Source organism: Apium graveolens, chromosome 9 (assembly GCF_009905375.1).
Source record: "Apium graveolens cultivar Ventura chromosome 9, ASM990537v1, whole genome shotgun sequence".
In the NCBI taxonomy this organism is placed as follows: domain Eukaryota; kingdom Viridiplantae; phylum Streptophyta; class Magnoliopsida; order Apiales; family Apiaceae; genus Apium; species Apium graveolens.
Genome location: NC_133655.1, coordinates 238,146,094 through 238,172,469, shown reverse-complemented (window position 1 = coordinate 238,172,469; position 26,376 = coordinate 238,146,094). Strand labels below are relative to the sequence as shown.

The 26,376-nt window shown below is 33.0% G+C and overlaps 2 protein-coding genes across 2 annotated transcripts; both read left to right on the top strand.

The window, feature by feature from the left end:
- The first annotated feature begins 15,694 nt into the window (after positions 1-15,694).
- LOC141686078 (uncharacterized) lies at positions 15,695-16,582 on the top strand. The gene has a single exon (XM_074491137.1). It carries the CDS (start codon positions 15,695-15,697, stop codon positions 16,580-16,582), a length of 888 nt encoding a protein of 295 aa, XP_074347238.1.
- Positions 16,583-25,659: 9,077 nt separating this feature from the next.
- On the top strand, positions 25,660-26,376 carry LOC141686076 (uncharacterized). The gene is made up of 2 exons (XM_074491136.1): positions 25,660-25,940; positions 26,007-26,376. Exons 1-2 carry the CDS (start codon positions 25,660-25,662, stop codon positions 26,374-26,376), a joined length of 651 nt encoding a protein of 216 aa, XP_074347237.1.

The following is a 26,376-nucleotide window of genomic DNA, read 5'->3' as shown; positions in this document are numbered from 1 at the left end:
AAATACAATTACAAAATATAATTGAATTATCATACAACTTATCCTTAGGGTTATCAAGATGATTTAGTTTTGTTATATACAAGCATGTCTTGCAAAAAAAACATCAATGACATAGAGTTTTTGCTCTTTCCTGAGGACTATCCTCAAGTTCTTTTGCCAATCGAGGAAGTTTATTCATGTCAGCTTGTCCTTCTCAAGGACTAATCGCACAGAGAAGTAGTTTGAGTCGTTTGCCATTTGATATCTACAATATTAAAATACATAAAATAAATTAGTCTACGGTTGATCATTAAATTTGTTCAAGTGATTATTCATATATATTCATTATATATATATCTTCCAATATTTTAATCAAATCAATAGCCTGAACAATTAATTCGGAAAGAGTATCTCTTATATCCTTTTTAGTGAGTCAAGAACCAAATTTCACAACGTCTTAGTTCAGCTTTGGCTTTACACCTAAAATATCATTCAATAAGGTAGAAAACATTTGTCAATTATATCAACTATATAACTTTTGGATAGTTTGGTAGAAAATTATTTCTTTAGATTTATCTAATAAACCTCGCCAAACTCCATTACTCTAAGTTCACAATTCTATTATGGTAACTTAGTTAAGTCAAAACCAATAGTCTGAAAGTATCAATATACTTTAACACATCTCCCAAGATATATGGGAGTACTTCGCTCTGATGAACCCACTCCTTATCGATCTAGGAATTAACACATTGGACATATTAGAAGGCATCTAAACAACTTAATATAAGCTTTAGGATTTTGTTAATATAAAAACGATCATGATCTCATCATAAAGAGATTCCCAATTTCTCCTTGAATAAAATACTTCAAATCAATATTCGTCAATGATTTGATTTCCAAGTAGTGAAGGGAGTCACACTGGTCTTGCTTAAAACCCACAACCTTACAAGTTCAATGAACCCGCTTTTGACAAAATCACTCCATTTCTGAAATAAAGACAATTCATATTTTATTCCGTATTTCATAAACACAAAAATCTCATGATCATTTGTTAAATTTTAAAATCTTAAATCATTATAGATTTTATCTTGTTTAGCATGTATGACATGGGTGATGTATCTAATACATACATACATACACTGTTAATCTAATTAAACATGCATCGTTCTAACTACTCTACTCATTCATTCATCTCATGATATATGTAAAGTGTATTAAAATAAACGTGGTATGTTATGTCCACATCCTATATGATCTTCACCAAGCTCATGATAAAGATCATGGTCAATCTAAGGTGATTAAGTAAAAAATACAACTATCTATTACATCATGTCTTCTTGCTTTATTTGATTTCTTATATAGCTTCCTTAGATAACCTCCAATGGACTCCTTCTTATAGTCTTCAAGTCTTCAAGTACATTACTTAAATTAAAATATAAACTAATCTAATGAACTAACAAGGAGAACTCGATTTACATTCGAGATTTAACAGTACAAGAATCAAAATGACGTGCAAGTCATATTTAAAACCAAAACCACAATCATAAACCATTACTCTAAGGTTCTATAGGCCATAACTACCCATCGTGCTCAAATAACACTTAAAAACATGTTAAAACGCCTAATCGAATCATATCATATCATAGCATTCATGATCTAATCATAAAATCCCAATATGACTAAAATTAAAAAATTAAATAATTATCAGAATGTACTAAAATGCATTTTTCGGGGCCTAAATGACCTCAGATGCCCAAAAGAGTATCTTCAACCATAGCAAAGCAAGTGAGTTTAAATCATCACGCAATTACCATTCTAAAAAGATATTATGCGGCCCCAATCAGAGTTCGTGAGAATTCAATCTTCCGGCACGCAGTCCAATATAAAACAGAAAACTGTTTTCCCGAAAACTGCAGAAAATTGTTTTCTGATTTTCGGAAAACTGATTAGATCATTTCTGCCTCCCTGTATCATGTATCTAACACATATAGATCATTCAACAATCATCAAATAGTGTCCATACATCATGTGTTCATTAGTTTATACATATATAAACGTAACATCATGCATAATCATATATATCACTTACATAACAGTCATGGCAGATTATATACATGCTTAAATCGTAAAATCAGTAAACACATATATGAATTAAAACTTGCAAGTAGCTCTGATGCCATTGTTGGGTTTCAGGGCATAAAAAATAGCGAAAACAATAAATAAATCTTAAAAACTTAACAGAACCGAAACCCACCACGGATTACATGCGAATATCAATATCTGATTTGTGGATGAAATGTTTACCTTAAAGAGTTTTACGATTATAGTTATCAAAAGGAGATCCTAGCTTTAACCGAACACCATGTATCTTACTTTAATGATCTACACTATAGAGGTATCCACACGAAAGCCGTACGGAGGAGGCGTGCACTAGAACCACGAATGGGGCTATTTTCTTCTCTCTCTCTCTCTCTCTCTCATCATTAGATGCTAGGATTTTGTATTTTTATCCAATAAAAAATGTAACCTTAATTTTGGCCTTAAGAATGTTTGTATAGAGGGGCCAAAAACAGTTATAATCCTAATCCAAGTTAGAGTTTATTAAAATCTGAAATTTAATTTATTAAATAATTAAGTCTAACTCAATTATCAAATAACAACTGAATTTCAGATTTAGTAATATACAAACTCAAAATTCATTGATCCCATTAATTAAGTCCAACTTAATTAATAATAAATAAATCAAGTTTTCTATTAAATTCAAATCCAAATTTAAATTAAATATTCCTCCAAGCTTTCTTTATGCGACCCTATAGGTTATTACTACATTGACAATAATTTAAATATCTCATATTTAAAATTATAAACAATGAAGAGCATCTAGTAATACAACACTGCTACCCAAGTATTAATAATAAAATCAATGATCGATTAAACCTTTCCTGAATAATGTACAATATAATATAATCTCATTTAACCATATATCATAAGTTAAACTCGAGGCTTGTAATTTGTCATCATCTTCATGGTTTAATCCAGGTTTCCTTGATCAATTAGTAGACTATCATTTCAAATCAATATTTGAGGACGGCATTATGCATTTCATGGTCTAGTTCACACGAGAGGCCGATAATATCACTCCAAAATTAGGAGGGTTAAATCCATTCTAGATCATTCATATTTCTCATACATTTCATAATATACCTGAAGTCCACTTTTAACATTACCCAATCAAAAGCAACTTTTAATGTAATCAAAGTATATTAGTCATCGTATAGAAATATAATAATTTCAAGTCTAAGGACCATTACATCATTATAACTGTGAGAATTACTTATGACACAAAAGACATGTAGAATCTCACATTGGGTGTATACTGCACCATGTATATTTACATATGCTTGTGATTTCAAATTTAGTATCACTATACTCATGATCAATGAGATGTGATTATCAGTCAATAAACACACTAATCTTAATGCATTATTATTGTCCCTTAATAATAATATTCGACTAGGGATATTTAGGAATATCGATACTATTCACATAATCTCATTTATAAGTCACGTACATAAAGATATAGAATGCATATCATTGTCCAAGGACATTTATTAATCTAATATTTATATCACGATAGATTAAGATATAGTAAATTATAAAAAGAATAATCAATATAACATAAACATTAATAATCCAAATGTCATAAACACAACGTAATATTGTTATCTCTAGGGCACAAACACTAACAGCGCCGAAGGGCGGCCAGTCGGTCTGTCAATTTCTAGATGTCCAGAACACGCTTTAGAGCTTCCATGTCAATAATGGCTCGGATTTTTTCCGGGTTCGCTTCAATCCTTTGGGCATGAGCATATATGTAACTGCACAACTTTTCGGACTATTATCACTCGGTCATATAATAAAACAGAAATTGAATTTCATAAATTCTTAAAATAAAATTTCAAAATAGCATAAAGTTCTATATATTATTATTTATGAAAATAAAATGAAAAATAATCCAAAATGAAATGAAAATCCAGAAAGACGCGACTCCTCAAATCCAAATATCTAACAATTAAAACATTATTAAGTGACATAAGTCCCACTCTAGTCCGATCCAAAAGCAATACTCGCCACTAGTACCTGAAATTTAGAAATAATGAGCTACACAACCAAGTAAAAAAACTAGTCGAACTAACCAACAGATCAAGTATGTTTTCAAAAATATTTCACAATTTTCATAATTCAAAATTCACAATTTCATAATTCATAAATCACTGTTCCATTTAATAAATCCTGTAGTTCGCTAAGATCACAAATACCTGGTGACACAATATTATAGGTTCATAGGTGTCGTTAATGCGGCCCTGACTATGTTATCATTAAATATGCTAGGCACGCCCTAGTAAGGTATCATAATCTAGTTCTGGAACTATACACAATTACTAACAGGTTTAAAAGGCATAGCTAGCTGGGAATTCTTATATCTAAAATACTTCCTTGATCCAAATTTGCATAAAAAAATTAAAAATATTTAAGATAAAAAATAGTTAAAAATATTCCGGATTTATGAAAAGTTAACTTACCTTAAGAGAAATAACCAATCAAATACATAGCATAAATCGAAATTCAATCCCAATCAAGATTTAAACATTTTATTAGTTGCATGCAGGTCTCCTCAAAAACATTAAACTCAAACAAGTGCTTCATACATTTGACCATACAATTAACTTAATAAATATAATGCTAGCATGTATACTAAGCGATTAAAATGCATTATCATACTAATGTAATTCAAGTTTCACCATGCATGTGCACACGTAGTAACATTAATAAAAATAGGCTCATCGGACTCAAGCTATCTTAACCGGTATACATCTTAATATTAAATCAAAACATGTACAAAACCAACTAATTACAAGTTAAACATGTACAAAAAAATTCCTTCAGTAGACATAAATAATTCTCAATAAAAAAATCAAACATGATGTTGGTTAAGTAAACTACACCTATTAGTACACCATTTCACATTCTTAATCAAGATAATTTAAATGTCTGAGGCTAAAGGTTTGCTTCATTTATGACATAAATACAACGATTCCGCTAAATTATTCAATTCAAAATTCACCAAAATTATTATAATCCATACAAATAGCTTATGAGGCCTATTTACATACTTATCAAAATATCCGGTGTTACACCACAAAAAAATTGAATCACTAAAAATATAATACTATGGAAACTCAAACAATATGATATCCAAAATCATGTGTTATAAATGAATAAAATATATTCAAAAAACATTTACGATACTAGCATGCCGCACCAAGATAATTTGACAAAAATAGTCAAATAAAAACATTAATTACAAGATGATAACATAATCAATTTACATAATACAGGCAATAGTTCATACCTACAACGAATTAAACTAGTATGTTGGCACTCTTTTACTTTTCCGCAAACCAACTCCTTTTTGCTTTTGTTTTCAACCTGTTTCTTAGGATCCCATCAATTTATTTTTCTATGATTTGATTTTATATATATAGTAGTTAGGGTCAAATAGCTTACTCGAGTAACGCAGTCATGATAATCTTTTACACTTGACATATATCTAATCTATTTATGACCCATCTTAGAAATAGTTTTAAAATTATGTGTACTCGAAAGATAACTACACCTTCAATATTTACGAAAACTAACTGGTACAAAGCATTAATATAATAAAATTTCATTTTTATAAGAAAATTTTATAGAAAAAATGTTGATTATTACAATATAACCCAAAAAAATTCCACCGGCTACTCTGAAGGTGCACTTGTTCGGATTGATTCTTATGTCATTCTTTCTAAATGTTTCACAGCATTCCCTTAGGTCGTCTGCATGTTCTCCGAACAATGAGATGATGATCATACATGTAACATCCCGCACTTCCGTACTATTAATTTTAAATCAAAATGAAAATAAAATACAATTTACTAATACAAAATTCTATTACAAAGGTTGCTATTACAAAGGTTGCTATTACAAAAGCGCAGCTAACGGAAGTTCAAAAGTCAATCTACTCTAATACTAAGTCCTCGAACTTGAATGTTATCCAACTCGAACTCGTAGACAAAACCTAAAATATTAAAAGAATGAACAGCGAAGCCCATCAAGCAACTACCGTCCAATGACTCAAAATAATATCTTTATATCCCTTTCAAAAACACAGTATTAACATGTTTGACACATAACACAGATCATACAAAATCACACATATATTCGATAATAAGGTGAATAAAGATACACACGATATAATCAATAACCATAATCAAAGAAAATCATACGACACATTCTATAATCTACAGAATCAAAATTCGTAATCAATCAATATATCTTAATAACAAATTCTTATCTTTAGTCCCATCGTCCTAAATCACACCTTATGCCACACTTTGCCAGTGACCGGCATCTTATACTTTATAACACACTTTCCAAGTGACCGGGTTCTAATTCTTATTCGATGGGGGGCTAGTTTACGTCCCTCGTCAAGTGAAACCGAAGCTTGACAAGGTATCGATGTGTTTCGAAACATGCGCAAACTAGTTCTAAGTATCACCCTTTCTAGTGATCGGAATCTTATTCTTATACATGACTAAGACGGGGGATTTCCAAAAATTTATCATCTTATTAATCACACATAACATAGCACGTTACACAATAAATACAAAGCAACAAAAAGTTACATACATATTCAGAACATCTAATCAAACAAACGTCAAAGAATAATACGGAGAAACGGATAGTTACTCACATAACACGTAGCAAATAAATAATACACAGCAACGAAAAGTTACTTGCAAAACACATAAGCAAACAAGTAATACGGAGCAACGAAAAGTTACTTGCAGAACACGTATGTAAACAAATAATACATAGCAATAGAAAGTTACTTGCCTTGGTTACGCAAATAGATAATTCACATCAGAACACATATTCGATCATTAGCAACCCATCAAACACGAAACATCTAAAACCTCGATTTTCTCCACAATATCAATTTTGATCAGATCCTTATTTGCACTTTTTGACCCTCTAAACAACGCTTTCTTAAAAACACGAAACACGAAAGTTGAAGAGAATGAAAAGACCTTTCGGAAAAGTCCAGAATCACTGAATTCTGACTTACGATGATTTTTAATATGAATTTTACAAGATTGCGGATTTATGCTGAGAAGAGCCCTACAAATTTTAATATTAAAGATGATGTAAATGAATTGATGTATTTATAATGATACAAAACCTTACTTCTTAACCTACAAGTTATCCATATTTTAAATCTTAGTCTAATTTAATTTTAAATCTTAGTCCCTGACTAATTTTAATATTTTTTTCAATTATCCAATTATCAATCTAATTTTAAAAATTATGAGATATTCTAATATCGTCCACATAGAATTTCATGTTTCGGCCAATTTACCATTCTTAGGAATATGACCCCAACGTCTTTCAGATCGAAGGGTATTTTGCTGTATGCATAAGTACCATTTGGAGTGATAAACGTTGTCTTCGGCATGTCCTCACTGTTCATAATAATTTGATGATAACCGAAAAATGCATCAAGGAAAGTTAATATTTGATATCCGATTGTGGTATCTATTAGCTGATCAATCCTTGGAAGGGGACAATGATCTTTAGGACATGCCTTGTTGAGATCTGTGTAGTGCACGTACATCCTCCACTTGTCGTTAGACTTTTTAACCACAACTACATTGGATAACCAATCTGGATATTATATCTCCTCAATGAACTTGGCTTCCAGTAATTTTTATATTTCAGATTCTATTACTTTATGTTGTTCGACGGCAAAAATTCTGTTCTTTTGTCTTACTGGCTTAGCCTCGGCTTGCACAGTAAGACAATGTTTAGCTATCTTAGGATCCAATCCTGACATGACTTCGTGCCCCCGACGAATACATCATGATACTGCTAAACGATCATAAAGACTTTTTCCTTCAGATCTTTTTCCATGTTTTTCCATATGTGTACCATCTTTCCCGAATGTTCGACAGCTCAACCTCTTCAACATCTTCGGCTTGTTCGGCTATGGGGAAACACTGATTGGTCCCAAAATATTCCAACTCTATATTGAGTGTCTGTCGACTTCCGATGGGTTCGGTCTCTGATATTTTCCTTATACGTCCTTCATCCGGACTTTCGTTTTGTTGGAGTTTTTTAAAGTCTTCCAACATGATTATTCGGATGATTTTCTGATCAACCCGCATTTCAACAACCCTTATCAGTAGGAAACTTTAGCTTGACGTGAGGGATAGATTCTACTAGTTGAAAAGTATAAATGAATGGTCTTCCCATAATAATATTGAACGGGCTTTTCACCCGAACCACATAGAACTTAACTTGTTTTTCCACAAAATAAGGCATTTTATTAAATAGAACTGATAAAGTGATTGTACCTTCGAACTGGATGGGGTGTCCATCGAAGGCATGGAGAGGTGATTCGTGACACGGTTCTAGGCTTTCAGCTGGTTATTGGTCAGGTTCATCTTGCAGTAAGTTTTATGAAACAGTATGTTGGCCGAACTATCAGTGTCAACTAGTAATTTCCAAATCTTGTTCTAGCCGATCAATGGGTTGATAATGAGGGGATCTCCAAGGGGTTAAATTACATTCTCATAATCATCTTCACTGAAAGTAATTGGAGTTGGCTGTCGGGTCGGGCTGAATTAGTAGAGATTGTAAACTTGGCGAGCGTACTTCTTCTTTGTTATTTTGTTATCTCGATCTAGCACACTACCCCCAAAAATAGTTTTGACTTCCCCCATTTATCCTATCTCTTCCTTCGACCTCAGCGTTATGATTATCCCTCTGACCAATCCGATCTCTCAAGTCTCAGGAGAACTGGTTCAATTCTCCTTCCTTCATCATTTTTTTATCATCTTCTTCAACTGAAAACATTCATTGGTATTGTGCCCCTTATCTTTGTGGTAATCACATTATTTGTCAGCATTTTTCTTTTGATCAGAAACTCTCATTTTTTTTGGCCGAACAAACCCAGGCTTTTTTTAGTGTTCTGGAGGATCTTGAAGATTGGAGCATTCAGTGGAGTAAACGTGACTGGATCTCTATCCCTGCGTCGTCCGGAACCTCGATTAGTTTCTCTTCAGATGTAATTTCTGATTTCTCTTTGGTTGTTGTCAGATGTGGAAGAGTAATCATAATTTTATCTCCTGCCACATTCATCATTTCAGGTATCCTTGTATCCCCTAATGCTTTCCATTTTTCTTCGAATATTCTCTCCTTTTACATATATCATTCAACGACTTAGGGAGGAAATCGTAAAGAGAGGAACAAAGCTTCTTACCTTTTTAGGGGTCTAGTCCAGCTGTCAAGAATCCCATGACTTTGACTTAGTCCAAATTGGTGACCATCCCAACATCTTCTTTAAATCATTCCAAGTAGTCTCCAAACTCTTAGTTCGCCCTCTGCCTGTAGTGGACAAGGGCTTCAGTAGCCTTGGCCTTTCGGCACAAGTGGGAGTACTATTTCAAAAAATTCTTCTTCAGTTATTCGTATGAGGCGATTAAGCTTGGATTGAGTAACTTGTACCACATTGATGATGTCCCCTTCAGATAAGTCTTAAATATTTTAATTGTGGCCTATCCCAATCATCAACATTTCATATTTATCATAGTAGTCTTCAGGATCTCCTTTATCACTAAACTCATTCATCTTTGAAAATTGCCTTTCTTCACCTGGAGAGGTCGATACTGTTCAATCTCTTCAGCCACAATATACTCTCGACCGACCATCCTATCGTCGAACATAGCTTTCTCCAGTCGGATCAACCTTGTCTCAGATCCATCTAGCTCAAAATATGAAATAGAGGAGTAACAGTCCTTCTAACGTTTTCTCTTGGGGTTCGAATCAGGGTCAGACTCATCCTCTTCGTCGTGTCCTCCTTCTTTCTTTCCTAGGCTTGGTAATTACCACCGTGTCATCAGTATCTAATGTCTCCCGAAGCGCTTTTTCCTACAATTTGATCTATTTTCTTTAAGATGTAAAGCTTTCAGTCGGACCACATCGGTTTCCCCCTCTTTCTCTACATGTTTCTCATTGCCCTTTTTGCAACCAAGTTCTCGGCTCTCATCTTGATCAGTAAGGCCTCTTCTTCAGGGTTTAGTTAAATCGTTTCAACAGCGTCGGACTATAATTGTTTGGATGGTCGTCCCCTGTTGGGAGTAATGAAGCCAGGATGTGTTTGTTCATCGTGTTGATTCATCATTATCTCAGAAACTCAAAAGCAATTTTAGTATTCCCACAGACGACCCAAATATTACGTCCAGATTTCTGTGGATGGAAAAACGTCCTTCGGGATGCTTAAAACACCCTTCGGTCTTTCCTGTAAGCGAAGGAATACGAGGGATGGCCCCTCCGATTCACCTTCAGTGTGAAAATCAATAATCTAGAAGTAGGTAGATTTGAAAATACAAGAATATAAAATTTATTTGATAGTGTATAGAGTGAGTCAATGCCTTACTCTAGATATATACGTATATATAGTCAACCCTGTGCAGTTAATGTTCATCAGTTATGCTAGATTAACGGACGAACATTGAAGATTTAAGAAAGAGCATTTCCATTTGCGTGATCCTACGCAACGGTCGGCCTATGTTAACGTTTTGGGCCTTCGACTACTGGGCATGTGTGAGCCTTCGGTCGTTGGGCCTGATCGGGTCAGATTGTGCCAGTATTGCCTACAGATACATTGATACAATTGTAGATAGAATATTATAAGCTATTCTACTATATATATATACACAATAAACATCGTCAAAAAAGTAATTCAATTCAATATATTTTTCAATATTTGTCTATTTATTGTAACATGGTAACAACATGAGAAGTAAGAATACATATATATATACATTAAAAAAATTAAAATAAATTATAAATATTTTAAAAATAAAATAGATAAATTTTAGAAAATCGTGCATTGCACGGGTTATAATCCAGCAAATATAAGATAAGAAAATTTCATTTAGATCAAATAAATCTCCATATATTATTTTGAAATCTCCATATATTGTTATTTATAGTGTTTTATTATATTGCCCAAAATTATGAATAAAATACCCTCTTACACTTTGTCATATATAGTGCCCGTTTGGTAAATGTTAAAATAAGTAATTTATTACTTAAAATGAACAAGGGAATTATAGGCGAAAATTAGATGAATACTTATAAATTGTATAAGTGTTTGGATAATTTACTTAGAGGTCAAAAAATTTTATTTTACTAACATGAACTGAAATAAATAATTCTTAAATATAATTATCTTGGTTTGTGAATTTTAAATTAGATTAACGTTTGAAAACATATATTTTAAAATTAAAGTTAATAAAAAACTTAAAAATTTTAAAAAAGTTGAAAAAAATATAAATCATTACTAACATTGAATTTATCAACTTATAAGTTATAAATTCAACTTATAAATTACATTGTCAAACACTCATCTCGTAGATAGCAATGCCAAATAAGTCCATAGTACAATATATAAGATATAATAAGAATACAAGGCCACCTCCGTGCAGGGATGGCAACGGATCGGGTTCGGATCGGGTATTGTAAAATCCAAATCCAAATATTTTCAGATTATCCAAATCCGTCGGGTTTCGGATCGGATTGGGTATTTTTTGGATATCCAAAATTACGAATAACGTAGTCAAATTTAATATTATTTATACATACAAACATAATTAATCATATATATATGATAATTAAAATTAATATACATTCTCTAATAAGTAGTTAAACACATTATTTTGCACGGGTTGACACAGTGAATAATATCTAAGATATGTTGATAACATAATATTTAGTATTTCATCAAAAATTATTTTTTTTATAAATATATACAAAATATATCTTACATAATAAAGGCTGATTTTGAAATAAAAAGTTATAATTCACTAAATAAGTATTGACAATCTTAATAATAATATATTATTACTTAAATAGTACAAGAAAAATAAATAAATTATATGTATTACATCTAAAATATTACATTTAATCTATAATAAATGTGTCGGGTTTTAATCGAGTTTCGGGTTTAGATCGGGTTGGGATTTAATTTCGGATTTTGGATCGGGTTGGGATTGAATTTCGAATTTCGGATCGGGTATCAGTTCAGTATAGCTGAAATCCAAATCCAAAACTTCGGATTCGGTATATTCAAAATTTTGGTTGTCAGATCGGATATCCGTCAGATTGGATTATTTTTCCATCCCTACCTCCGTGCATTTACGGATACCGGTCTGTATACGACAGAAACCTTTGCGTAACCGGTGAGGAATAGAAGTTTTGAGGACAAAAGAAATAATCAATCAATCAACTTATAATCACAAACGAAAAAGAAAAGAGACTGGAGATTGTAGTTCCTAATGTAACACAAATAAAATTAAAGATCTTATCTCAAATTACTTTAAACGTGTTTAAATTTTTTACAAATAAAAGAAAAGCATTAGGGAATTAATTGATTTAAATTAGAATATTAATGTTGCTCGCGGGAGATATAAGTAGAGTTTTTGACTTTGTTTGGGATTGCTATTAAAAACTCATGTGCTATTAGAAAAATATTTTGATATAAGTAGAGGTTTTGACTTTGTTTGATATATGTATATGTTTTGATGCAAAATATTAAAAATAATAATATTTTTTGGAATGTTTGATGGTAAAATCGGAATTTACTTCCCGTAAAAGCTGAAAAGCAGATTTTTCTAAAGGTATGGGGTGACTTACTTTCTCTAGAAGCACCTTTTTGTCTAAAAGCGCTTTTTCGAAAAACAATCTTTAAATTTTACCAAACAGATTTTAACTAGTTTTCAGCGAAAAACTGCTGCTGCTATCTGCAACAGTAATACGAAACACACCATTTATCAGTTTATGAATAGAGAACTCAATATTTATATATTTCAGACTTTTTTGGGTAAACTAGTACAAGATAAAATAACTTATGTCTTATTAATTTCTGAGCGTCACTAAAATATCTATAAATATATAGTATATTGAACAAGCATAGAGGGAATAGATAAAATTAGAATTTTATTATGATACGACTTGTTCTCGATTACAATAAAAGAAAGGTTTATATAACCAACGGCCAAAAAGAAAAATATCATAATAAGAAAACTATTATAATAATGAAATTATCCAATAATATAATATCATTATATATGTTAACATCCCCCTGCCAACCAGATCATTAACACGTGAAAAGGAAAAAAAATGAGAGGGAAAGAAAGAAAAAATAATATTATCAAGGAGTCAATATCATCAAAGCGAGACCGGGAGTGTGTATTAGAGTACCAACCAAAACCATTAGAAAAATTATATTAGAGTTTCAACCAAAACTAGCAGAAAAGTTATATGAGAGTATCAACCAAAACTAGTAGAAAAAAAAACTTCAACCAAATTCAAGTACCCATGAGGAAGCCAACCAAATCGAAGAAAAAAACAATAGTCATAATTAAAATTCAAAATCATCCCAAAAATAAAATAATTGATTTAAATAATAAGAAGATACTAAAAAACAATAATCATAACACATGTTTTAAATTTAACATGTGGAACCCAACCCAATGTAACTCATTATCAACCTATCCTGAATCAAATTATAACTCTTGATATCATGATAAAGTATATAAGGAATAAATAAATTTATAGTTTTGTTATAACGGGTTTTCTAATGTGTGTCCAAGGGCACACATTAAACAATAACTCCCATGAGTTTGGTGCATTTTAATTGGTCCTCTAATCATAAATATTGATGGACCCCCCTACATTTACAACAACTCTACCAATAAAAATGCACCAAACTCATGGGAGTTAGTGTTTATTGTGTGCACTTGGGCACACATTAGAAAGACCGTTATTATAATACGACTTGTTCTCAATTACAATTGAAGATGGGCTTATATAGTCAATAACCAAATATAATAAAAAATAGTCTAATAAAAAATTATAATAAAATTATCTAATAATATAATATTATTATATATATTAACATATATCATAACAAGATCAATAAAATGAAGTTAAAGAAAAACCTAAAATACATATTTTATCATAACGGGCCAGTGAATATGAAATTAAGCTCGATAAATTTAGAAACAATGGAGGAAGTAAACTGTCTCTAATAGAAGATATAAGGCCCAGTTACCTTTTACTAATATCTATAGTTATCTATACGTCTCTTGAAAATATCTAGTCGATGTACAATTATAAAAAAACAAAAAAAAACAAAACAAGAACTAGTAAGTGGAATTTTGTCCCATGACCGACAGACTGAAAACTAGGACACGGGAGAAAAACTAAACAGTGATCGGAGAGTGATTAGTAAGTTAAATTTTGTTTGAACTTCTGAGATTTGCTAAATTACAAATTACATATGTTAAATTATTATTTAGTCAGATTCTCGAAAAGTTATTTTATTTCTTATTATTACCAAAACCAAACAGTTTGCATGAGTCCTAGTTTTTCAAATACAGCTATTTTGGAATAATAAATAAAAATTGAACAAAAATTATAAAATATATTTTGAAGTCAAAACTAATACTTTTAGTATTAAAAAATTATAACCGACCATTTCCATATAAAATTGTGAAAGATGATTTCAGTAAATAATCCGTGTTGACATAGGGGAGTCCGATATAAGTAAATATTATTTTCAGTCTGAGTGAGTAAGAGTTTTTTTTGAAATGTAAAACATTCACTAATAATAAGTTATGCAGCATCTAAAAAAATAACTGAAATTAAACAAAAGAAAAAATAAATCAAAATTTTTTATATTAAAATACAATTGTCGAACATATCTTGCAGTGTAGAGTATCCGTGCTTGCATCGCTTAGATATCCGACCTTTTTCACTCTTTGTTAAGAAAAAGTGTATATCTCTATTATTTCGAAACATTTTTTACAATGTGTTCAAGCCATAAATTCATGCAGAATCGACAGTACTTTGGTAGAATTAACTGAATGTTTGTGAACGACAAAATTATTTCATTTTTATCAAATATAACTTGAGTAAAAGAATTTAAATTTTTTTCTTAAGAATTTTGATGAATAATGTCAAACAGAATAATACGAGTGAACACACGAGTACAGCTGGTTCATTGTGTGCTCAAGTTGCCTTAAAGCCTCAGTAGAAAGCCTCCATTAGCTTAGCTATTAAGTCTCAAATAAAGTCTGCTTTGTACAATAACATATGGTCATAGCATAGTTTGTTAGTTAGTTAGAGTCAACTCAGTTGACCAAGACATTGTATATATACCTACAATCGGTAAAGCTTCAAGCTTAAGTTTTCATTTTACAATCAATACACTTCTTCTTTTCCATACACACAAAATCTGTATGTATTATTCTATCATGGTATCAGAGCAGAGCGAGACTGAATCTATGCGCATCTTCTTCATTTAGTTCATTTCCGTCATTATGTAAGTTTGATTTCTCGATCGCAATCTCGAATTTGAAAGATCTTTGCATCTTGTTTTTTTTTTTGGATTTCATTACGATTGAGATCGTTTTTAAACCCTAGATCTTGAGTTTTCTTTGATTGATTACTATCCTTGAGTAATCATACTATTACTTACAGTCAATTAAGATTGACTTGTGTATCTTCATTTAGCTTGATCAATTGTGAAATTTTGTGCTATTTCACCATGGTTCGACCTAGCTTTGTGAATGTTTTACAAGGTTCTTCTAGTTCTGGATCTCAAACACATGTTGAAACACAAGATAATGAAGACGAACATTTGAATAGCAATGATGAAACGGTAGTTCAGTTGCCAAATTACAATGCTAATGTTGTTGATAACAATATGCATCCTTTGTTTTTGTATAATAATGATCATCCGGGACTCATTCTGATTTCTAAGAAGCTAATAGGACCAGATAACTATGTGCCTTGGAGTAGATCAATGCAAATCGCTTTGAATGCTAGAAATAAGTTCATTTTAGTTAATGGATTGTACAAGAAGCCTGCACTCACATCTCCATTGTGTGCTCAATGGGAGAGGGTGAATGATATGATCATTACCTGGATTTTAAACTCTGTTGCTGATGAAATAAGCGATGGACTCAATTATGTCACTACTGCAAGTGAAATTTGGACTGAATTGTATGAAAGATTCTCTAGTGTCAATGGACATAGAGTGTATCAGATTATGAAGGATACTCATAGTCTTGAGCAAGGCAATAGGTCCGTGGAAACCTATTTTCACAAACTGAAAAGTCTCTGGGATGAATATGCAGTGTTGGAACCTACTGTTAGTTGTGTTTGTGGAGCTCACAAGATTTTGGTTGAAAGAGATCAGAAACGAAAGTTATTGCAGTTTCTCATGGGCCTTCATGATAGTAATGCTAATGTCAGGGGTCAAATCTTGTTGATGAATCCTCTTCTAAGTGTTTCTCAAGCCTATGCTTATGTCAAGCAAGATGAAAGAGCTAGACAAGGATATCAATCTCTAACTGATTTGAGTCCTTTAGTTAATTCTGCTGAGGCTTTAAGGCAACTTGAGCACACAATGAACCAGCTGGATCACAAATAGATCTGTCAACTAAGCCTGTGCTTAAATGTACTCACTGCAATTTTAATGGCCACACTAAAGATCACTGCTACAAGCTTATTGGATATCCTCCTAATTGGAAGAAAAAGGAAAAGGCTGTCAATCCAGCTCATCAATTCAGAAGTCTTCCTAAGGCAAATCTGGTTTCTAACTCCAATGATTTCATTGGATCTTCTTCTGATCAGATGGATCAAATGCAAAAACAGCTAAATCAACTCAGTTCTCTTATGACTTCTCTAGTTGGAAATGGTCAATTTTTCAAAAGTCATGAGGATCACATGGCAGGTATGGTTATAGCCTATTCCAATTCCCTATTTTCTGGTTTAAGTAAAAATACTTGGCTTGTTGATACAGGGGCAACTGACCATATGAGTTGTTCCTTAGATATTTTAAGTGATGTCACAACTTTATCTAATCCTATCCATGTTGCTCTACCCACTGGTTCTACAGTGTTAGTCACTCAAGTTGGGTCTATTAAGTTCAGTGATCAATTTTGCCTTCATAATGTTCTTTTTGTTCCATCTTTTCACTACAACCTTCTTTCAGTTCCTAAGTGGACCAGAGACACTAATGGCCATGTGTCTTTTTCTGCTGATACTTGTGTTTTTCAGGACCATAGCCTGATGCAAACAATAGCCATTGGCAAGTTGCAGGCTGGTCTTTATCATTTAGAAATGTAATCTGCTTCTTCTGTTTCAGCTTCTTTCGTACTCACTGATACTTCAAGTAATGCAGCTTTTACTAAACATCAACTTAGTGCTTTGTGGCATATGCGCTTAGGCCATGTGTCATCTCCTGTTTTGCTACAAATACCATCTGTTGATGCTTATGTAAAAGAAGATTGTAACAAATCTTGTCCAATATGTCCTATTTCAAAACAATGTAATCTTCCTTATACTCTAAGTAATTCTCATGCCAATCATGTTTTTGACCTTATTCATGTTGATTTGTGGGGACCATATGCTCATGCAACTTATAATGGTTGTAAATATTTTCTTACAATTGTTGATGACCATTCTCGAGCCATTTGGACCTTTTTGTTACCTACAAAGCAACATGTTGGTTTCCAAATTACTTGTTTTATGGCTTATGTTCAAAATCATTTTGATACTTCTGTTAAACAGTTTAGATGTGATCATGGGACTGAGTTTTTCAATAACTCTGTAATTTCTTTACTTCTTTCTAAAGGCATAACTCAACAATCTTCTTGTGTTGGTACACCTGCTCAAAATGGCAGGGTGGAACGTAAACATCGACAATTACTTTCTATTGCTCGATCTTTACAATTTCAATCCGGTCTACCTATCAAATTTTGGGGGGAATGCATCTTAACAGCTACTTATCTTATTAACAGATTACCAACTCCTGTTTTGTCTAATAAAACTCCTTTTGAGTGTCTTTTTCATCGTCAACCAGACTATTCTATGTTGAAAGTCTTTGGCTGCCTATGTTATGCTTCAGTTCATGATTCTAACAAATTTGTTGCTAGGGCAATTAGAGCTGTTTTCATTGGTTATCCTCATGGCATTAAAGGTTATAAACTTCTAAATTTGGAAACAAATCAACAATTTGTTTCAAGACAGGTTGTTTTTCATGAAACAACTTTCCCTTTTCTGGATCAAACTGATAAAACTTCTATTTCAGATCCTCATTTCTTACAGTCTTGGTATCATTTTGCTAATCTTGATAATTCTGTTGATACTTCTACAACAACTGACCAAGTTATAGATGTTATTCCTTCTCCTAGTCATTCTGATTCTATTATCAATCCTGTTGAGTCTCCTGCATTAACAAATATGAGATGTGATGTTTTGTCTGGTTCTCCTCCAGATAGTGATAGTCTTACTGTTTCTGATTCTACTGATTCAGGCAATGAGAATGTAGTTGTTACTAGACATTCCACTAGGGCTCAAACACGACCATCTTGGTGGCATGATTATTCCATTCCAGGTCATAATTCTTGTTCCTCTGTGTCTAAGTACCCAATAAGTTCTTTTGTATCATGTCATTCTTTTTCTCCACAATACAGTGCTTTTATGGCTAAAATTATCCCTATCAAGGAGCCCACTTCTTTTGCCAAAGCAGCTTTGGACCCTAACTGGATCACTTCCATGAATAAAGAGTTAGAAGCTTTAGAAAGTAATAAGACTTGGACTTTAGTTCCTTTACCTATTGGCAAGAAAACTATTGGGTGTAAGTGGGTATTCAAAATCAAATATCTTCCTAATGGCGACATAGAACGGTACAAGGCCCGTCTAGTGGCTAAGGGGTACACACAAGAATATGGAGTTGACTTTCATGATACATTCGCACCTATTGCTAAAGGTGTTTCTGTTAAAATAGTTTTTTCCATTGCTGCTACCAAGAATTGGAAGGTTTTTCAGCTTGATATTAATAATGCTTTTTTACACGGAGATCTTCATGAGGAAGTCTATATGGATATTACACCTGGTTATCAGATTCCTTTATCATCTGTTCCTTTAGTCTGTAAACTTCAAAAGTCTCTTTATGGATTACGACAGGCATCTCGAGAGTGGCATACCATGTTATCTGTTTTTTTGGTGGAATATGGATTTGTCCAATCCCTTGCTGAGTACTCTATATTTCATCACAAACAGGGCTCTTTATTTACAATAGTTGTCGTCTATGTTGATGATATATTGCTTACTGGTGATAATATTGTTGTTATTACTGATCTTAAGGGTGCTTTACATGCTAAGTTTAGTATCAAAGATCTTGGTGAAGCCAAGTATTATTTAGGACTTGAAGTATCTCGCACAGACCAAGGCATTGCTTTAAGTCAGAAGAAATTTGTCATTGATATGCTTGCTTCTGCAAATCTCTTGGTGCTAAACCCTTGTCTATTCCACTTGATCAAAATGTGAAGCTTTTTAATGATGATCAATCTGGTTCTTTATTATCTGATCCATCTCAGTACAGAAGTTTAGTGGGTAAGTTGTTGTACTTGACTTACACTCGTCCCGACCTCAGCTTTTCAGTACATCTTCTCAGTCAGTTTATGCAAGCACCTCGGGAGAAACATTTGGCTTCTGTCTTCAGAGTTTAAAGATATCTCAAATGCACTGCTGGTTTGGGTTTATTTTTTCCGGCCAAGAATGATTTGATCTTAACTAGTTACTGTGACAGTGATTGGGGGGGTTGTACCTCCGCTGGCCGTTCTGTTACAGGCTTCTGTATTTTCTTAGGATCTTCTTTAATTTCTTGGCAAGCCAAGAAGCAAACTGTCACCTCGATGAGCACTGCAGAAGCTGAGTATCGGGCACTGGCCACAATTACTACTGAGCTTATGTGGTTAAAGTATCTTCTTCATGATCTGCAGATTCCTGTTACACGTCCCATTTCAGTTTTTTGTGATAACCAGGCTGCTATTGAGATTGCTACTAATCCGGTTCAACATGCTCATACAAAGCACATTGAATTGGACTGTCATTTTGTGCGTGAAAAGGTGCAAACTGGAGTTATTCATCCTCAGAAGATTCACACCTCTTTGCAACTGGCAGACATTTTTACTAAGGCTCTTGGTGGTTCAAGTCATTGGTTCATTTGCTCCAAGTTGGGATTACACAATCCTTGTGTTATCTCAACTTGTAGTAGGGGGGGTAATACGAATGAACACACGAGTACGACTGGTTCATCGTGTGCTCAAATTGCCTTAAAGTCTCAGCAGAAAGCCTCCATTAGCTTAGCTATTAAGTCTCAAATAAATTCTGCTTTGTACAATAGCATATGGTCATAACATAGTTTGTTAGTTAGTTAGAGTCAACTCAGTTGACCAAGACATTGTATATATACCTACAATTTGTAAAGCTTCAAGCTTAAGTTTTTATTTTACGATCAATACACTTCTTATTTTCCATACACACGGAATCTGTATGTATTATTCTATCACATAACCTAAGAAAACAATCTAATATATATGTAATATATATATACGGAAAATGTCATTTTCTAAGTTAGTGAGATTAGATTTAAGCGCACTGTCCACCCCGTTGAACTAAACAGTTATATGATCAAATGGGAGATTAAAGTCAACAGCCTAGTCTACAAGCCTAGTTTTTGACCAATATTCAACTTAAATAACACTGCTACTAAGACTAGTATATTCAAGCCGTAATTGTTAAGTATCTAAGTCACTGCTAATGTATGTTTTAGTGGCATCCGTTGAGTAGATGTTGTGTAAATGGAATCACTGCTTACGTCTTCCCGTTAGATGAACATTGAGATCAATATATTGGCAACTACTTCTAGAATCGTTACTGTTCGATATGCAGTTGTCTAATTAGTCCTGCGTCAGAACTTGCATAATTAGCCCTCCATCCGTTCCTAAATATTTTTCCGTATTAATTATGTTTGTCAATATATATTTTTGATTTTTAATATCTTTAATTTTATATTAAAATTAAATATAAAAAATTCATTATATTAAAATACTCATAAATATAAATCCAACAGAATCACACATGATTATATTTAATCTTATAAATTAGATGTAAATTAGTATTTAATCGTTTACCATAAATAATATAAAAAATCAAAATGAAAATATTTTTTGGGACGGAGAGAGTATGTGAAGAACATTAATATCAGAAGATTATTATTATCCCACTACAACACTTTACGCAAATTAACATATAATCATGTACTAGTATAATAAACATGTTGATTCCGTTCAAAATGTACGTTTGTGAATAATAAAATATATGCAAAACACAGAGAGAAAATAAACACTCGATAAGGAGTTGAATCCATGTCTATTTCATAATTAATTGGACAACTAAATCACTTGTAGTATATATGGGTAATTTTCACAATGTAAATAAATAAAATGTATGTGAAATTTTAGTATAAAGTTGTTAATATTAAAGTGTTTTTTCCTATCCTAATGAAACAATTTCTCTAAATTATATGAAACGAAGTTAAAGTAAGGTTTAACATCATTATAATCAGCTTCGATATTAAGCTTGTTCGTTGTTTTTGGTACCGTAAAATTCCCTCAACTCGTAGCTGTCTCTGAGGGACTGTCATCGATTTTACCCAATTTATTTAGCTTTTGTTTAGTCTCTTGTCAGATTTTGATTTTTGTTTAATTTTTCTGCCATTCTTTATGTTCGAGATTGTAAATTTGTAAAATTTTTATGGTGCTGATTCAGTGATAAAATTTTTATGATGACGCATTAATGGTTGATTGTTCAAAACAAAAGTTGGAGTATTATAGCATGTGGATATCTCTTCCAAGATTCGATTAATTGCCTATCTAAGATTTAACTACAATATAATTATATATTTGTTCAATTTCCTCTATGTGTGTAAATGCGTTATAATTTTTCATTATTGTCTTATTTTCCTCTTTAAACAAAACATTATTAGAGTATTTATAATAGGAGAAACACTTAACTAGTAGCAACCTTAGCTAAAATATTCTAAGACCTATTATACATAATATGTATGAATTGGAATACTCCAATCATCTACAACCCTTATTTAAAATTATAGGCAAACTTTTTGTATTGGTTATATTTATCGACTCTCTCAAAAACCGTAAATATAAATTTAATATTATAATCAGCCCCATTAAAGAACATCATTATACAAATTTAATAAATCTTATATAATATATTATTTTAACCTATCATTCTAGCCAACACTATTAAACGTAGTCTTGGAATCAAACACGCACTTAAAAGAGTATTCAAACAAAAATCATACCGACGATCACTCTTACTACTCACTAGTAACTGTACTAGTTTATCAAATAAATGTACAAGTCCAGTCCAATCACGGTGTAAATTCGCAGCAGGCCCGGTCTATCACTTCAACGTGCAGGCCCAATACATTGAAATAAAATATTGATATGGTTGATACTATATAGATGTCACATAGAAACTTTGATGAATTCAATAATTATTTAAATTTTAGCTCATGAAGAAAGTTTCATATTAATTAAACATAATTCATTTACCTTCAAAAGTGTGTTGCCTAGATATGCAAATGAATAAATGATCTCCAAAAATTTGAGTGATTTTGGGCTGCTTTGTTCCGTCTGGACTTTTGTTAAATGTGGAGCGGGACTTTTGGGCCTTGGACACTGTAATAGTGATTTATTTATTTTTTGCGTTGCGAGTAATTACTTGAATATAAAAATGAAAAGATATGCGCTTTTTCGATTTCCCCACCTTTTCTAATTTGGCTATCCATCGTGTCCGAAACCGACACCTTACTTATCCATTTAAATTCAAATATGGGGCCAAAAACCGATTTACTACTTTACCCATCAACAGTCAAACACACGTTTCTTGCTCACCCACACTGCACGCGTTCTAAGTTTAAAAAACGAGTCCAGCTATCCTGTCAACGGGATGGGAAGTTCTGTGTTTACAGTTTGGATTTCTTATTTGAGAATTGTAATCACATATATGAATTCAGATTTGATTTCAGTTTTAAAAACGCCGATTTAGTTATAATTGGCTCGATTTCAATTTTGATTATAAAATCGACAAATATAAAAATGAAAAATAATATATAAATGAGATAAATTAGCTCACACCATCAAAAAATAATATTTCGTACAATAATCGAGTTCATCGTAAAAAAACAGGATGGTTTCTGTTTTATAACTCATAACAGTGATTTAACTAATCACGCTGCCTTTTCATATATTTTCCGGCCTCTAGTATAGCTTGAAGTATCTGGTGCCAGAATTTAAATATAAATTACATATAAAAATAAAAACTCGGCAATAGAAACAAATCGAAACCACTATTTTATTTTTATTACGAATGTAATAACTAATAAGTAGAAAGTGACAATGAACTCGCCGAGAAAACAATGCAAATCTTTAATATACCAATTTATAAGCACTCTCTAGATGAGTACCGTCGACAACAACTAGTGAGAAATGTACGTGACAATCTATGTATAGTTGCAAACATAGAAAGGAATTTACGTATTGAGTGTGTAACTAGAGGGGGAAACGTGAAGTTTGCTTATAAAGTACTGTAATATTAAGATTTCACATAACAATCCCTGAAATTTGATATTACACTTTACATATTCTTCAAATATTCGAATATATTTATTATTATTAAATATATAGAAATTATATTTCTACATTTATAATATTTATTATCTAATTATTTTTAAATAACCAGTTCGGTACGATTCGGTTTTGATCGGTTCGGTTGAAACGTGTAATCGGAGCCAAATCATTTAAGTCGGATCAATTTTTATTTTTCGGTATTGATTTTATTCGGCTCGGTTTTCTCCGGTTTTTCTACATTTTGATTTCAATCCGAGTCTTTGCACAACCGTACCTTCTAGGGGGAGAGAGCGGGCGCCGGTTCGACTCAGTTTCAGGATAAAACCAAAACAACAACCACATATATCCAGTTTTTAAAATCGAAAACTGCAACCATCGGTTCAGATCAGATTCAGTTTCGGTTATAAAAAAACCCCCGATTCGGTTATAATCGGTTCAGTCAAGATTACAAAATCGATGAATATATATATATATAAATGTAACATAGACAAATTGAAGCGCTCAATCAATAACGTACAAAAATTTAACACTGCTAAAAAATTAATAGAAAAGATAGTTAAGATAGTAATAATATGTAAATCAATCTCATTAGATGTTTAATTAATTTTGAAAGACAAACCCGTGTTGTTAAAAAGAGGAGGAAAGGTCTTGCCTTATGGCATGGTGTGAATGTTTCTCTCGTCTTTAGTCATCTCTCATTTCATTCGTATCTCTTTTTTACAGTAATCTTTTTTTCGTCTCTGGATACAGTATTTCTAAACTATGGCTACATAAAAGGATAATTTAAAGGCAATGGAAGAAAATTTTGCTATGATTAGTCTCGAAGAGGAAGAACAGGGGGCATCACGTATGAGGAAAACGCAGAGGACCTGAGTGAAATAGACACGAGATGGTGTCTTGTTGGACGCTTTCTTACTGACTCTCCAATTGATTTTCAAGCCATGCAACATAAGATGGCATCATTATGGAGGCCGGGCAGAGGAATGTACGTTAAACAATTCGAACCCAATCGATTTTTGTTTCAGTTCTACCACGACATAGACATCAAAAAGGTAATTGAAGGCAGCCCTTGGACATTTGGGAGGTTTCATTTAATTTTCGAAAGGCTGAAAGACGGTGAGAATCCGAAAACAATAGCAATAAACAAACTCGATGTCTGGGTGCAACTTCACGATATGGAGACAGGTTTTATGTGGCTGAGAGTGGTGAAAGATATAGGAGATTATGTGGGTACCTTTCTTGAATCTGATGCAAACAACTTTGTTGGGGTGTGGAGGGAATACCTAAGGATCAGAGTAACAATCTCACTGGAGGGTCCATTAAAACGAAGGATGAAGTTGAGGAAAAATGTTGCTAACTGGTGTTGGGTCAATTTCAAATACGAAGGTATTCCGACCTTCTGCTTCATCTGCGGTATGGTGGGGCATGGTGAAAAGTTTTGTGCTCGTTTATTTGATACACCGATAGACCAAATTGAAAAACCTTACGGTTCTTGGATGCGCGCTGATCCCAGAAGACGTAGTCACACTATGGGAAGCAAATGGTTGAGAATAAGAGGTGCAACTCCGGTCAGAAACACGGCAGAGGCCAGTGAGGATCCTGTTTCCGAGATTGTAGCTAAAGAGATAAGGAAGGGAGAAAAATCAGGGATAACACTAATGGGGGACAAACAAATTACGATAATGAATACAGGAGGAAGTAAAGGCGATACAGGGGGGATACTTAACAAACCCAATCATCTGTTAACAAACTTCCAGGAAAATATTGCTCAAGATTTTGAAATTACCGATGAGGTGGAAAATAGTGAATTACACATCATAGACACGAAAAGAAGAAGAATGGACCAAGATAACAGGCCCAATGATGAAGCCAACAATAGAAGAGAAGTAATAATGAGCCCACAGAAGGAAAATATCCAGAACCAAAAAAACGCGCAACTGGCGGGTGCTGCATGGCAGGCCCGCCATTCCTCATGAGTACTATTAGTTGGAACTGTCAGGGGATGGGGTCTCCTTGGAAGCTTCAGTTCCTTAAAGACTTGATCCGTCAAGAAAGACCCGATGTTGTCTTTTTATGTGAAACCCTAAGTAACAAGGTGCAGATGGAAAAAATCAGGCTGAAAATTCAGTTTCAAGGCATGATAGTGGTTGAACCTCAAGGTAGAAGTGGGGGACTAGCTTTGCTGTGGAGAGATTCTGACCAAGCTAAGTTACTGAGCCTCTCGCAAAATCATATTGATGTGGAACTTACAATTAGAGACCTGCCAACTTGGAGATTAACAGGGTTCTATGGAGAGCCAAACAGAAGCTTGAGACGCAGGACCTGAGATCTTCTTAGACATCTTGCAAGGGATTCAAACCTGCCTTGGTGTACAATTGGAGATCTTAATAACATAGTTTCTCAGCTAGACAAAAGGGGTGGTGCTGCATATCCGCAAAAGTTAATCGATGGCTTTAACAACGTCCTTTTAGACACTGGACTGCGAGATATGGAGCTACATGGCCATCCATTTACGTGGGAAAGAGGTCGTAACACTGATAACTGGTTGGAGATTCGTCTAGACAGAGCACTGGTATCGCCTGATTGGCTGGATCTTTTCCCTATGTCGAAGCTATATACGATTGATGGCTCCCCTTCTGATCATAGCCCAATATTCCTGGATCCTAAACTGATTGAGTCGGTGCGTACAAAAAAGCGCTTTCGCTTTGAAAATGCATAG